The 14,867-nt window shown below is 41.2% G+C and overlaps 1 protein-coding gene across 1 annotated transcript in view; it reads right to left on the bottom strand.

Moving 5' to 3' along the window:
* RAB2A (RAB2A, member RAS oncogene family) overlaps positions 1-13,652 on the bottom strand; it is a 39,527-nt gene extending 25,875 nt beyond the window's left edge. Inside the window, exons 1-2 of the mRNA XM_053466884.1 lie at positions 13,540-13,652; positions 2,108-2,179 (exon numbers count right to left, since the gene is read on the bottom strand). Coding sequence (XP_053322859.1) covers positions 2,108-2,179; positions 13,540-13,585 — 118 coding nt within the window. The 5' untranslated portion in view covers positions 13,586-13,652. The remainder of the gene's footprint in view (positions 1-2,107; positions 2,180-13,539) is intronic.
* Between the last annotated feature and the right edge of the window lie 1,215 nt (positions 13,653-14,867).

Below are 14,867 nucleotides of genomic sequence, written 5' to 3'. Positions count from 1 at the left end.
TTTTTGCCTTTTTTAAAACATTTTTAACATTTTTTCATGTTTTTCAGGTTCCCCTGATAGTGACATCAGAGGGAAATTATTTTTACATTGTACTGTTTTTTTTACTATTTTTTTTCTAATTATTATTAATTTTATTTTTTAATTTATTTTTACTAATCACACTGTGATTAGAAAGCTGAGCTCCATTGACTTGCATGGTTGAATGCAGTACCTGTATTCAACCTGCAAGTTGAGCCAGAGTTCTCTAGAGGGTCTGGAGACCCTCTAGCAAACTTTTTCGTCTTTATTGTTTTTTTTCCCAGGCCGCCGCCATCTTGCTGATGGCGAAGATCACCGGCAGCTGCAGCTGTGACCGCTCTCCGGTGTCCATCCTAAGGTAAGTGTTTGGTGTCGCTGGATGCCTCCTGATCGAGGCATTCCAGCGACACCATTTAAGTTTAGGAGGTGATCGTTGATCGCCTCCTAAACGCTTTTAAAACGGGCGTCCGCCGCCATACATTGTATGGCGGATGTTGACGCCCCGGGGAGGGGCCAGACATGGCCGAGGCATTACAGCAATGCAGTTTGGGAGGAAAAAAAAAAATCACGGATCGATTTTTTTTACCCGTTTTAACAAATGACGGTCCTGGCATGTCATTTGTCATTAACGACATGTTTTTCCATGACGTGCCCGGACCGGCAATTGTCATCAAGGGGTTAAAAGAGCTTAGGAGTGGAATCAATCGTGTCAATGAAAGTCAATGGAGCCCAGCTTTCTAATTACAATGTAATTAGTAAAATAAATGTAAAAAAAAAATAAAATTAGAAATGGTAACATGTAAAAATAGGTCGTCACCATCAGGGGAACCTACCAGTTCCAAAAAATGTTTTTAAAAAAAGGCCAATAATAAATAAATAAATATATAAAAAATATTTTTATGAGCAAGTCCTAAAATTAGCGCTTTATTTCCTTACATGGAAAGAGTTAAAATACTGGCATGTAATGCCCATAGGGTGTCTACTTATAAAAAATGTATGATCTGATGGCTTTTTAGCCCCCAAACAACCCGACAAACCCATGCATGTGGGGTATCACTTTACTCGGGAGATGTTGCTGAACACATATTGTGGTGTTGTGTGACAGCGATATATACCAGGAGCTGTAAATTCATACCTAAAGTACATGTGTGGGAAAAATACACACACACAAAAAAAAAAGGCTGGTGGTAGAATTAGCGCATGGAAAGAGTTAACATACCAGCATTTGAAATACACTGGGGTGTCTAGTTTTCAAAAATATATGTTTTTTTAGGGCACACTAAATTGGCCAGGCTCAAAAATGTACCAAATCGGGCATGGGCAGTGGATCACCAAATGTCAAAGTTCAACATTTGCCCCAAAACAGCCAGGCAAACCCGTGGGTTGTATCACTGTACACAGGAGATGCTGCTGAACACATATTACCAGAACCTGTTAATTCATACATGAAGTAAAATGTGTGTGAAAAAATGCAAATAAATGACTACCACAAAGTTTGACAAAGACTGGTGGTAGAATTCATGCAAAAATATATGATTTGATGGGGTAAATTGCATTGGCCGGCTTCAAAGATACCCAAAATAGCACATGGGGCAGAATTACCAGATTTTGGGGGGAAAAAATGGTTTTGAAATAGCAAAACACTACCTGTACCTATTGCCCTATAACGTGCAGAAAAAAAGAAAGAAAAAAAAACAAAAAACAAAAACACTAGGTATTTCTAAACTCAGGACAAACAGTAGAATCTATTTAGCAGGTTTTTTTTTTATTAGCTTTTATAGATAAGTAAAAGATTTTTCAAGTAGAAGTCAGAAAAAGTATTTTTTTTCTCAATGTTTCACCATATTTTATACTTTTTTTTTTTTATAGTACATGATATGATACAATCCCGTGTTCAGTAAACGGGAAAGAAGAAAATTGGACTGAACACGAGCACCGCAGACATGGTAAAACAGCCGTTGTCACAAATGGTACAAAAAATAAAATCAGCAATTGTCACAAAGGGGTTAAACAAGTCTTTCAGTGGTTTCTTATCTTATCTCTCATCCAGATAAAATATGTCATTAGCAGTTAGCTATAATCCACTTACCAATTGTCAAGTCATGTACAGGTTGGAACCTCTTGTCTGTAAACTGCAATAGAAGGCATGATTTCCCAACTCCTGCAAGAGAAAAGAACACCGGAAAAATAAATTCTACATGAAAGAAACAAATTTCAAGCACACGTTTCCTCCAGGCACTGTCTACATAACTCCTCTAGATTGCAAGCTTGTGCGCAAGGCTCTATTCAGCTAATGTATCAGCTTTTCTTAGTCTGCCAGTTCTAGTTTTGTTACACCCTTAAATGCAATTTAAAAAGCTCTGCATAAATTGGTGGTGCTATAAAAAAAAGATCATAGAAAATAATAATACTAAGAATGAATGCACCAATACTGTTTTGGCATTTACTTTGTTGGGAGGGTACATTTTAGGCTTAAACAAACAGCATAATGTAGTGCCACCTAGTGCCCACACAAATCACCAAAACGTAAAGAAGAACTAATCGTGTAGTAGTTAGCAGCCTAGGCTCGGTAAACGGCATGGAATATTTATGGTGGAAATAATTAACATGCAGCTGGTAACCTAAATGCTATAGAGCGCTGCTTCTCACGTCAGTGCGTCTAGTGCCACACCTGCATGCGCGTACTCACACTCACACAAATCCACATGTACAGACAGCCACGCTCAGTCGCACTCTCACATACACCGATTCTGAACATCAGAGACACAGCAAGTGTTTTTGCAATGCATCCCTTCTTATTACCCTAAATTTACAAGGCAACCCGGCCGTCAACGTCACTTGGTGTAAATCGGAAACGTAAAAGTGCAGTAGCCCAAAGGTTAAGATATCACATCACAATAGGATGTATATCAGGGATCAATAAAGCAGATGTATATTGTCAGTGGCAGTGGATATGGCATATTTTGCCTTAGATCCCAGCTTCCACAATCTGAAAGTTTATTACTTTAACAATCTGTTAGTTTTGATAAACTAGAAAGAAGCAGATCCTAGCAATCTTATTTTTTCTACATATATTATTACAAATACATTATAACTGTCTGAAATAACCTTTGCCGTTTGTGCATCCCCTTTTTTCACCACTATTTAAAACTAAATCCATTATGAGAATGTTGCTCATTTCTATTACTAAGGCAGTGTTTACATTTCATAGAGCCATGAAATATGTCAATATAATAAATACTTTTTAGAAGTGTGAGCATTTAATAGTACTAGAAATTGTGTTTCTAATGCTGCATTTAGTTATTAGCCTATTAATGCCCCTTGCGACATACCTGACTTTGTTGCAGCTGCACAGGAGATCAGGCTGGCTGTTGACAGCCTGGACTCTCCTTTGTTGGCACAAGAAGGATCATTGGCTTCCTGCTGACCAATTGCGTGTGTAAAGGCACTCGGCGCAAGGTATTGAGTAACGAGACCAGCAATGCAAATCACAAAGTGTCATCAGCACCAGAGAGAGAAACTTTGCTTCCAAAAACAAATTTACAAAATAAAAATGTGTGAGCCCAAAGTAGTGTTGAGCCATACTGCACTGGGATAAGCAAAAAAAAAATATATATATATTTATTTAAAAAAGTGCCCTAATATCCCTTAGCCCTACCACTACAAGTACAAAATTATTTAATAAAAAACTACATCCAGATAATAAAATGGATGTTGCTCTTGAACATGTAAAACATGTGTGTGGGTATTACTGTAAGAGGATGATAAATTGGGTCACTGTTCAGCTGTGACACAGTGTAGAAAGAATTCTTAGCAAAAATAACTCCCAATGTATTGCTTCCCATTTTAGTATGTGTTTTTTTTTCTTACCATGTTATCATTGATAATTATGTTTTATGTATTTCTGTGATACTAAAATAAAGGCCTTACCTGCCCTGAACAAACTAATGCATAATTGGTTTAAAAATCCCCCCCAAAAAACTACCCCAGTGTTAGGGTATTGAAAACCACTGGTCCTGAAGGGATTAAAGTGTTAATTTCTGCAGAGCAGGTGGGGCAGCACCTTTAACTGTGAATGCTAAACATATTTCTGCAAAGTAGCCCTCGGAAAGGTTATTCGAATCTGGTGAGGTGGACATGATAAAAAAAAAAGTCAAATTGCTATCCATTTAAAGCTAAAGCTACACTGCATCAATTCACATGGTTTTAAAATATATAATTTTATGAGTCTGATTACAGGTTTCAGTGAAGTTAAGGAAGTCTGTAGTCTGCCTGAAATTGGCAGCTAAGATATTATTTTCCTGAATTACATTGGACATTTCTTTGAAATAAAACTTGCACCATAACCAAGAATAACCAAAGGAAGAATACCATATTTACTCGATTATAAGACGACCCCCCAAATTTGAATATTAATTTAGGAAAAAAAAGAAAAAGCCTGAATATAAGACGACCCTATAGGAAAAAAGTTTTACCAGTAAATGTTAATTCATCTAAACAATTTTTTTTTTAATAAAAGCTATGATTGAGAAAAATATTTTGGTTTTATTTCCTTCTATTTTCCAACCTGCCCCCCAGTTATGCACATCTGCCCCAGAAATGCCTTATACCCCCATATGCCACTGTGCCCCATGATATGCCTTTTAACCCTATATGCCACTGACTGTGCCCCATGATATGCCTTTTGCGGACAGGAGGATCCAAATCCCCTGCAGCTGCGGGGGATCTGGATCTTAGTCATCTCATAGTCAGACCTATTTGAGGTCTGATTATAAGACGACCCCGATTATAAGACGAGGGGTATTTTTCAAAACCTCGTCTTATAATCGAGCAAATACGGTAATAAGAATCAAGAAAACTTGCACCCATTATAATACTCTTACGCACTCAGAGCTCCGCATCTTCAGGCAAACAGAAGCTGTCCACAATATTTAAAGGACAAAGTATTGAAAAACTTAGAAACATAAGTTAAAATATAACTAATTCTAAAAGCAACTACAAACAAACAGTCATCAAAAGCGAGATATAATCACACCTACAGCTAGAAACACAGGTTACTCGTCGGGTCTCTGATAATACGAGCAAGGCTTTTGCAGGCATTGTACAACTTTCACAGTTGCGAAGAACTCACAAGAAAACAGTAAAATGGGAGCTCATAAAACAGGTAGAACAAGAGCACTGCAGATAAAAAACACGGGCTTAGCCAACAGATCCCCGTGCCAGTCCCTGCCATGCTAAATGCATGGTCATTCAATAGCCACAGGGTTACTTATTTACCCCAAGATCATTTTTTATTTATTTCCCAGATCATTCTTTTTCTGCAGACTTAACCTTTCCAGGGCTACTCTTAAGGTCCCCTCCAGGGCTACTTGTAAGGTCCCCAGTTACATGTTTTCTTCCTCTTATAAGGATCTGCTGAACACGATGTTCCCTATCTGGAAGCAATGTTGCCTTCTAATTATTTGCGACTGATATAGTATGTCGCCAGAAGGCCCGTTATAGAACATGTTATTCACAAAGACATATGACCAGGAAGGGGAATGAGTATGGGTTGTGCAATGTGTCTCTGTAGACCACACACAAACAGTTGAGATGTGACATCCTTGTGTCACATGTCTCTGTACTCATCAGCTCTACAAGGTTCATCTTCGCCAGGTTATTTCATAACAGAGAATCAAATTACAGCAGGAGTAACGTCTTTTGTCACCGTAGATACAGCTGTATGAAGAAATATAAAACAAATTTACGGTGCTGATTATATCCAACTATTGGTAAGGTGGCTGGAGCGCTATTTCTCTATTTCAATTGCATTTTGACACAAGTTGTTATTTAAGAATCAAAACGAGTGTCCATAAAACAAAGGCCAATGCCTAGAGCCCTGGACACGTATACATTATATATACAAATTTCTTTTTTTTTTTTTTTAAAAAGGTCCTGTTTGTCCCAAAAAAGCTCAAAAAAACCCTGGTCCTTAAGGGGTTAAATGGTCTCTACCATGTCTACAGGTAAACACCAGTTCTCAGTCCAGCTCAGAAGCTCTAGCACTGTTTATGGCATGTGTCCCTCCTGCCTTGTATCATTCGTACGTACAGTTGCTAAGCATAAGGCCTTTAGGGATGTTGCCTAGGTATATGCTGACGCTTCTAGGAGCAATTCAAAATTTATTTTATTTTTTCCAAAGCCAAGTATATCGCACAGGTGTTCGCAATCACACTATTCATGGCCATTCTGTCTCTTGCTCAGCCTGAGGATATAATATAACAGGGGTGTCCAAGTTTTTTCTGCAGTGGGCCATTTCATCAGAATTGTATACGTGCGCGGGCCACACTCATTTTTCACTGTGACAAAAAATATGGCCTTTAATAAAATATGCAGATTAAAATAAAGTAAAATGACACAAAACCTTTACTCTTCCTCTCACTGATTTCTAGGCCTAGAAAGTTTTGCGACTACAAATTCAGGATTCCCTAGATTTATTCTAGGGATGAACTAAAATGAAAATTCTGGACCAAAACATTCAGGGTTCACTTAGCCAAAACCAAAAATGACCCCACCTTTAAAAATAATAATAAAAACTCACATTTTTAATAAAAGTAGGTAACACACAACTGGACAAAATTAGCAATATGACTTGGCAACCAGTAAATGCTGGCAACCCAGGCAACCAATAAATGCTGGTACCTAGGCATGATGGGACTGTGCTCGCTGTGATTGCTGTTAGCAATCACACTCCTATCATGCCAAGTCAGCCAGTACATGCTGGTACAGGGTGGCTGTAAGTGATGTGCAGACCCCATACTGCTGGTAGCATCACTACACAAGGGGGGCAGCTAGCTAGGTTTCAGCATGTACTGGCTGACTTGGCATGATAGGAGTGTGATTGCTAACAGTAGTCACAGTCCCATCATGCCTAGGTTCCAGCACTTACACATCCATCCAGTAAATGCTGGAACCTAGGCATGATGGGACTGTGATTGCTGTAAGCAATCACACTCCTATGATGCCAAGTCAGCCAATACACGCTGGTACAGGGTGGCTGTAAGTGATGTGCAGACCCCATACTGCTGGCAGCATCAATACACAAGGGGGGCAGCTAGCCAGGTTTCAGCATGTACTGGCTGACTTGGCATGATAGGAGTGTGATTGCTAACAGCAATCACAGTCCCATCATGCCTAGGTTCCAGCACTTACACATCCATCCAGTAAATACTGGAACCTAGGCATGATGGGACTGTGATTGCTGTTAGCAATCACACTCCTAACATGCCAAGTCAGCCAGTACATGCTGGTACAGGGTGGCTGTAAGTGCAGACCCCATACTGCTGGCAGCATCAATACACAAGGGGGGCAGCTGGCCAGGTTTCAGCATGTACTGGCTGACTTGGCATGATAAGAGTGTGATTGTTAACAGCAATCACAGTCCCATCATGCCTAGGTTCCAGCACTTACACATCCATGCTATCACACACACACACTCATTTATTCATATAATCATTCATTCACAGATTCATTCCCTCAATCACACACACTCATTCAAACACCCTCCCCACCCCCTTACCTGCTCTGCAGCTCCTCGATGCCGCTTACAGACTTCAGCAGGGGGCGCGGCCACCCTCTGCCTTCTCTGCTAAAGCACAGAGGAAGTAGGATGTCACGTGAACTCCGCCTCCTCTGTGTGCAGTCCAGAAGACCCTCCCACAAGTAAGTAGCAGGGCTTGAGGTGCGGCTCGCGTAAGATCGGTTGCCCTGGCTGCCGATCTTACGCGGGCCGCACCTCGAGGTCTCGCGGGCCGCATTTGGCCCGCGGGCCGCATGTTGGACGCCCCTGTAATATAAGAAACAACACTTTGGGCTTTATTCACTTAACAGATGGTAGGAGAGTTCACAGGAGATTCGTTTCATCTCATTGACTTCATTTTACATTTTGAAGGGCCACCCCAGCGACCCTAGGATCCAAGAATAGCTCGAAAGACCCCCATATCCTAATTGAATTATGCATTACACAGGGCAGAAGATAGATAGCGGTGTTGCAGGCGAGAGGGGGAGCAGTGTATGTGAGGGGGTGCGTGTGTATGTAAATGTATTGGTCTGGAGTCAGTGGCTGTATGTGTATACTGTAGTGTCAGTGTGGAGTCAGTCCAAGTTTGTGTACAGTATACACTAGTGTCAGGGTGTGATATATATATATAGTGCTGGAGGCAGCCTGTCAGAGTGTGTGTGTGTGTGTGTGTGTACTGTAGTATCAGTTTGTATATATATAGGGCTGGGGTCAGTCTGAGTGTGTGTGTGTGTGCATGTATGTATGTACAGTGCTGGGGTCAGTGTGCGTATATATTATAGAGTGTGTGTGCATGTATAGTGCCAGATACAGTTTTTGTTTATGTATAGTGCTAGCCTGTGTGTGTTTATATAAGAGTGTGGTGCTAGCATGTATGGTGTTGTTTATGTTACAATGTGGCATTAGCATGGGTGTATATATCGGCATATAGTGTTAGCATGTGTGTATGAGCGTATAATTTGTGTAACGATAGTGTGTTAGTGCTTGTGAGCGTCAGTGTGTGTGTCTGTTACTGTAGGGTGTTAGAGTGTGTAAATGTACATTAGTGTATGGCAAGGCTCAACAAACCCTGGGCGCCAGGTTGGGTAATATATGAAAATAAAAACACTATTGAGGAAAAATAAAACAAAACAAAAGCTGGCTCCTAACTTTTTTGGCTGGCTCATAGATCCAAACAATATTTGTTGACCCCTGCATTAATCTGCAATCATGCAGGATTATTTCTTTCTAAACTCTGAAAGTGTGTGCGCTCCCTAAATGACAAGATATAGAAACGCAATGTTCTTAAAACAGGGACTCCCACAATTTTATTAGTATCTCACAAGCAATGCTGTTTCCATTTTACATAATATAGTGTCAGGCAGCTTCATATCAGCCATTAGTAAATGTTTTAGCTTTGTTATCATAGCCCGATCTAACCAAACACCCTGACTCCTTATCAGCCTATGTGCAACAATAGAATGACTCAGTCTTAATGAGCCAGATGTACACTCCGACTAAGGAAGGTCTGAGGAAGAGCAGACTTCATTAGCATTGCCATAGAGAATATACTGAATGTGGCAGACTAGATTGGCCGAATCTTTCCTACCTGTTGTCAAATTCTCTGTTTCTTTGTGAATGAGCAAGGAAAGTCACCCAACCCATCACGACTGACAATAGCACCCTCCAGGTTTGTTGATAAAAGGCAGTTTTTGGGAACAAAATCAGGTTATCATCATTGCCAACCGACATTTCTATATATAGAGTACTGTATGTTATGTACGTTAGTTTTTCCCCTATGTGACTTCACTTTTAAGCTAAAAAGCACTACAAGTACCTCACAAAAGAGGTCCAGAAGTTTCACCCTAACAGTCTTAGTTGCATTAAAAAGATACGACACCCAAAGCAGAAGCTATCAATCCTACATGAACACAAAAAAAAATGGGGGGGGCAGTCAGAATGTGATTTTTAATTTATTTACCCTTTCTTCCATAATTTCATAAATATATACATAACTTTGGTGTTATGTGTTCAGTGGTCTGAGAGGCATAATACCAAACAACACGCTTTAGTCGTTTTAAAAATAACCAAACATATCTTCCGCACGGCCAATATCTGGGGGGCTTTGCAGAATCCCCCATGCATTTGCAAGGCAGACACCATGTAAATTTAAAGGGACATCATAAAGTGCATATGATGGCTGGAGCGTGCCTTTTAAACAGGTGCCTTAACAATTACACAGCAGGTTAACTAAACACACAGAAGGGTATTGGATTATTGAGCAGCAGTACAGTGGATTCAGACGTCCGTCGGGGCTACACCTGATCCTGCCCTACGCATTTCGGGGTGTAGTCACTTTGTATTCGGCCCACGGGAGCAGGGCAGCACGGCGTGTGCAAGCAAAATTAAAGCGGCCGGCGTGCACACGTGGAAAAAAAAAATTTGTTAGGGGTTCGAGAAAAGTGGACCTATATTTATGGGAGGGGGGGTTCCCTTGGAACATCATTAATTTTTGTCATTGAAAATAAAACTGTTAGCTTAAAAAAAAAATCCTGGCTCCTAACTTTTTTAGCTGGCTCCTAGATTCAAAACAAATTTGTCAAGCCCTGCCTTAACGTATATTTTTTTTGTCAGGTCCTGCGTAAACATTAAGCAAAATGGTCTGCAAACACACCTCCAGCTCCATAAGAAAAAACAGGGCAAGAAAGACGTTCATCCATCCATAGGGCTAAATCCAGTCTAACCAGAAGCTTTCTATGGGATCGGTTCAACGCGTGCGCAAGAATATGCTACACAATAGATGTCACAATGCGCTACATTTTCTCTATATACCCATCCTCCATCTTTTAGTAGCCTTGTCCATGTCAACTATAAGATCAAAATTCAGAACCGGGAGCCACTTTTCCATAGCAAGGGCTGCAAACGGCTTCTGCCAATTAACTCAACCATCTTTACCTTATATAAATAGTGAATAGAATTTTATTACTAAGAGTAAGCGAGGGTTGGCCCAATTTAGGAGCCAATCTGACATTAAAAAATATTAGTAAATCTACCAAGAGCTGTTCATTCTAGCACAAAATGCTAGGTGCATCCGGAACAAATTCCAGGAGCCATGGCTACCTGGAATTTGTCCAGCCCTGCCCTTAGGGAATAATCAAGGGGGGAAGGGTTAAATAGGTAGTACTACTTACTTTTAAGTGGATTTATAAGTGAATAATTATTTGACTGCATTTTAAAGCAGAAATATGATCTACCAGGATTGCAAAGTGAATTGCAGAGATGAAAACATTTGAGCGATTGAATGGATTTCGATGAGGATGGGCTGTATGTGCCCGTCCAACAAGGCACCACTCATCGTGACTATGATGCCACAACCTGCTCAATGCTAGTTAAGAAGAAAAAAAAAAAGATTTACCGCCGATTGCTGACAAATTCATTAAAAAAAAAAAACATGTAGTCTTAGAACGGAACGATAAATGGTGAAAGTGAGGAATGCCTTATGGGAACAAGAAGGTGCATCATGGATTCCCCTTACTATATGTAAAATAATTATAATAATGACATACATTGAAGGCCTATAGGCAGGATTGTTGATGCCTTTCCTCCTACACTTTTATGTTGATACAGTGTCTGTTACAACCGAATGCTTTATAGCTGCATGGCCAAAAATGATCTACCAGAACTATACAATGTATATTACTAAGAGGTGACCTTGCGTCCAAGTTAGTTCTGGTCAAGAACATAACAAGGTCACATCATCCCCGCTGAAACCTACATCAGATTAAAGTACAACTATGTATTTCATGTATATTTAAGTGTATCCATATGTTTCCATTTAACTTTGGTTAGAATTAAACTGAAGATAAAAATTATTTGTGTAGTGCCAGTGCACGATGTTTCATCAGGAAATCCCCATCGGTGGGCTCCCCTTGTGTTATAAGTAGGTGGGCCTTAGGCATGAAGATGATGGACATGAATAGGACATAGTATACCCACCAAACACCCACCACTGAAAATGTGAAGGGCCTTGTGCCTGCTGAAGGAAAGCAGCCCTTTGGCTGGTTCAGCCCTCTTAAAAAAAAAAAAAAAAAAAAAAAGAAGGGTTCATTAACTAAACCTATGATGTCAGAAGTAATCAAGCCTCAGACAGTGAATCATGTACAGGTTGCTTTACTGATGTATTGATGCTAGTTGAAATATGGAGAAACGCACAAACCCAGATGACAAGGCGTGTAATCAAAGCACAGCCTGCAAAAACTTACCAACATTAAACGTTACAGCAGTTTGATTTCTTTGTTATTTTAGTAGAAACATACATGCAAAAGAAAGCATAAACACGTACAATGCTCTATCAAAAAGGAGACAGATTCCAATTTCCTATCTAAAAATTATATATGCTTGCCAACCAAGGTACACAATAATATTCTATGAAATTCCAAAGGTCAAGGTGTGAAGAAAAACGTTTCAACGTGTGACACTCTATTTGAAAGGATGCGATCTCACACCTATGTTAGGATGGGCAAGTCCTAGGACAGAGGGATGAGGGCTAGAAGGTACCGGTGTCCTGTACAGTACAAAAGTGCAGAATCCGACGGCACCTTTAAACAAACCGGCTTTGCCCTCCTGGGTACCCATTCATTCCCTCGAGCCCATACCCTCTAGATTTACCTAATGAACCGGTTTGTCTCTGCACTGTAAGAAGCGCTGCTTAAACTTTTGGCGCCATATAAAAAATATTCATATAATCTGGTTCCTTCCTGCTTCACAAAAAAAAAAAAAACAGGACTTTACAATATTGTGTGTATAAATATACGAGACTGAGAATTGTCAAAGGGAGCAATGGGAGCGCAATGGGTTAAATGAAGTTCATGCAAATAAACTCTATACTTCTGAATCTCTTAAACATAAAACTTTTGTCTGCAGTCTATATCCAGGCTATTGAAGGGAGTGTGTGTGTGTGTGTGTGTGTGTGTAAGCTTGCGAGCAGGGCTCTCTCCACCTAATGTATCGCTTTGTCTGTCAATTCTATATATTCTTGAATATATGTATTGGAAGAATCGCTGCATAAATTGCTGGTGCTATATAAATAAAAGAATAATAATAGTAATAATATATACAAAAAAGTACAAACGAGTGCCAAGGGTTACCTGCAAGATTCACTATACACTTATTTACTACTCATGATTTATAAGACCACTACATACCTAGTGCATGAAAAACCTTCCAAGAGTAGAGTATATATTCTAAAACGTATGGATTTATCTGGCAGCTCAGGACCCACAGAGTGTCAGGCTTACCAGATCCCTGATTAGAGCCCTGCCGGAGAGCACTTCTTACAGTCAGTAGGGCAGTAAAAAGCCCCGCACATGATCCGCAGCCTGGGGTTTTCTGAAAGGTCAGAGTTCTCCCCGAGCTACAGTATACAGGGCCGGCTTTAGAGCGCTTTATTCTAGGCTGTAATGTAAGTCGTGTCCAAAGAAGACACCAGCATGTAAAATCAATCAGAGCGATGCCGGGCCTCGTCCTATGACTGCACTCCCCTCTCACACAGCCCGCAGGCCTCTGGCTGCCACGGACCAAACCATCACCCGGTGTGCTGCCTTATGGAAAGCCGTGCCGGTGACATGATGCACCTGGCGCTGTGCTGATGCAGGGATGCTGGGGCGGAAGAACAGCTGGCTGAGCCCGAGGCGGCAGCAGCAGTGATGGGCTGTTGTACCCCGAACATACCGAGCACAACATGAACCCCCAGGAACAATGCAGGCCCCCCAGTATACCCCCACCGGGCCCTAGCGCTCCTCTTATCCACCACGTCAACGACTCCAACACTGCGGAAATGGAAGGACCGGCCGGCCCCGCCCGCACCGGCCCAGCAGCCAGAGAATAATGTGCCTTCCCTTCCCCTGATTGGCACACAGCCCCCGGATCCATTAAAGTCGGTGCTCCGCGCTATCAGGCTGCGCAAAGTTAAGGCGGCTTCTTACCGGTATCGCCGATGATAATGTACTTAAAAAGGTAAGCGTACGCCATGTCCGGATCCCTCTGTGCTCGTCACTGCTTCACACGGCCGTAATGACGCAAGCACGGGCTCGTTTCCGACACCATTCGCAAACGGACACGAGCGCGCATGCCCGGCCCTCGGCTCTATTGTAAAAAGCGCTGTGTAGTGGCATTATCACCGCAATACGCACCTCCCTGACAGACGCCTTCTGGCAAGTGTCGCCGTCCACCGTGGCAGCCACCATCTTATTGGTTGTGATGCTTGACACGATTGCAAACCCTTATGCTACAGTGCCGTAGAAAACGCTGCCTCCTCCCACCAACGCAAGGTGCATGGAACCCCTCCATTTAACTTAAATCTCTGCCAAACTGACAAAAAGCAAATGCTTTAGGTACTTTTAACAAATCATAACCCCCATGCATACCTCCCAACATTTAAAAATGTGAAAATGCAGAACTCACTGATACAAGCAATTGCACTTTACAATGTCGAGCTTGCATCGCCACTTAAAACACACTTAGTTTTTGTCAGCAAGTCATGCATATTAAAAATAAGCAACACAATAAATTGAATTCCTATAAGGCTCAGCCAGACATACTACTTCCATGATGCTGGCTGAGCGTCATGGGAAGTGCAGCAACAGTAAAGCTGCAGATGCTAGATTTGAACTAAAATTCCCATGATTCTCATCATTGGAAGAGAAGTCCACTGCAACAGAGATTTTTTTAAATTAAAAAAGGCTAATGTTAGCATCCCACCCAGGACCCTTACACACTGCCTTTACACACACCTGCCCATAAACACACATATACACACACACTGCCTTTACACACACACACACACACACACACACACACACACACACATATACACGTACACTGCCCTTACACACACACATATACATGTACACTGCCTTTAACACACACACATATACATTCGGGTGTCGACCTGGAGAAATGCAGAGTTCGCAGGTATGGGTATAGACTAACCAAAGAGTAAAAAAGTATGGTAGGAGACATCCGTCAGAGGCAGTAAGAATAGGAAAAGTGAGGCAGTGGTAGGTGACGTCGGTGGTAGTTCATACACGTCCCTAAAGAAATGAGTCTTAAGGGATCTTTGAAGGCCTAGAGACTAGGGGAGAGTCAGGTAATATGAGGTAGGGCATTCCATAGTCTAACATTAGATGAGCAGACAAACTGAATAGGTATATAAATTAGTGCTATATAGATAAGGGAAGTGCTAAGAAGAGCTTTATAGGTGAGCGTGGATCTTAAATTCTTGAAGTGTAGAAGCAGCCAGTGAAGAGACTGA

Source organism: Spea bombifrons, chromosome 5 (assembly GCF_027358695.1).
Source record: "Spea bombifrons isolate aSpeBom1 chromosome 5, aSpeBom1.2.pri, whole genome shotgun sequence".
Classification (NCBI taxonomy): Eukaryota; Metazoa; Chordata; class Amphibia; order Anura; family Pelobatidae; genus Spea; species Spea bombifrons.
Note: the sequence above shows the minus strand (reverse complement) of the source record. Positions and strands in the feature narration are given on the sequence as shown.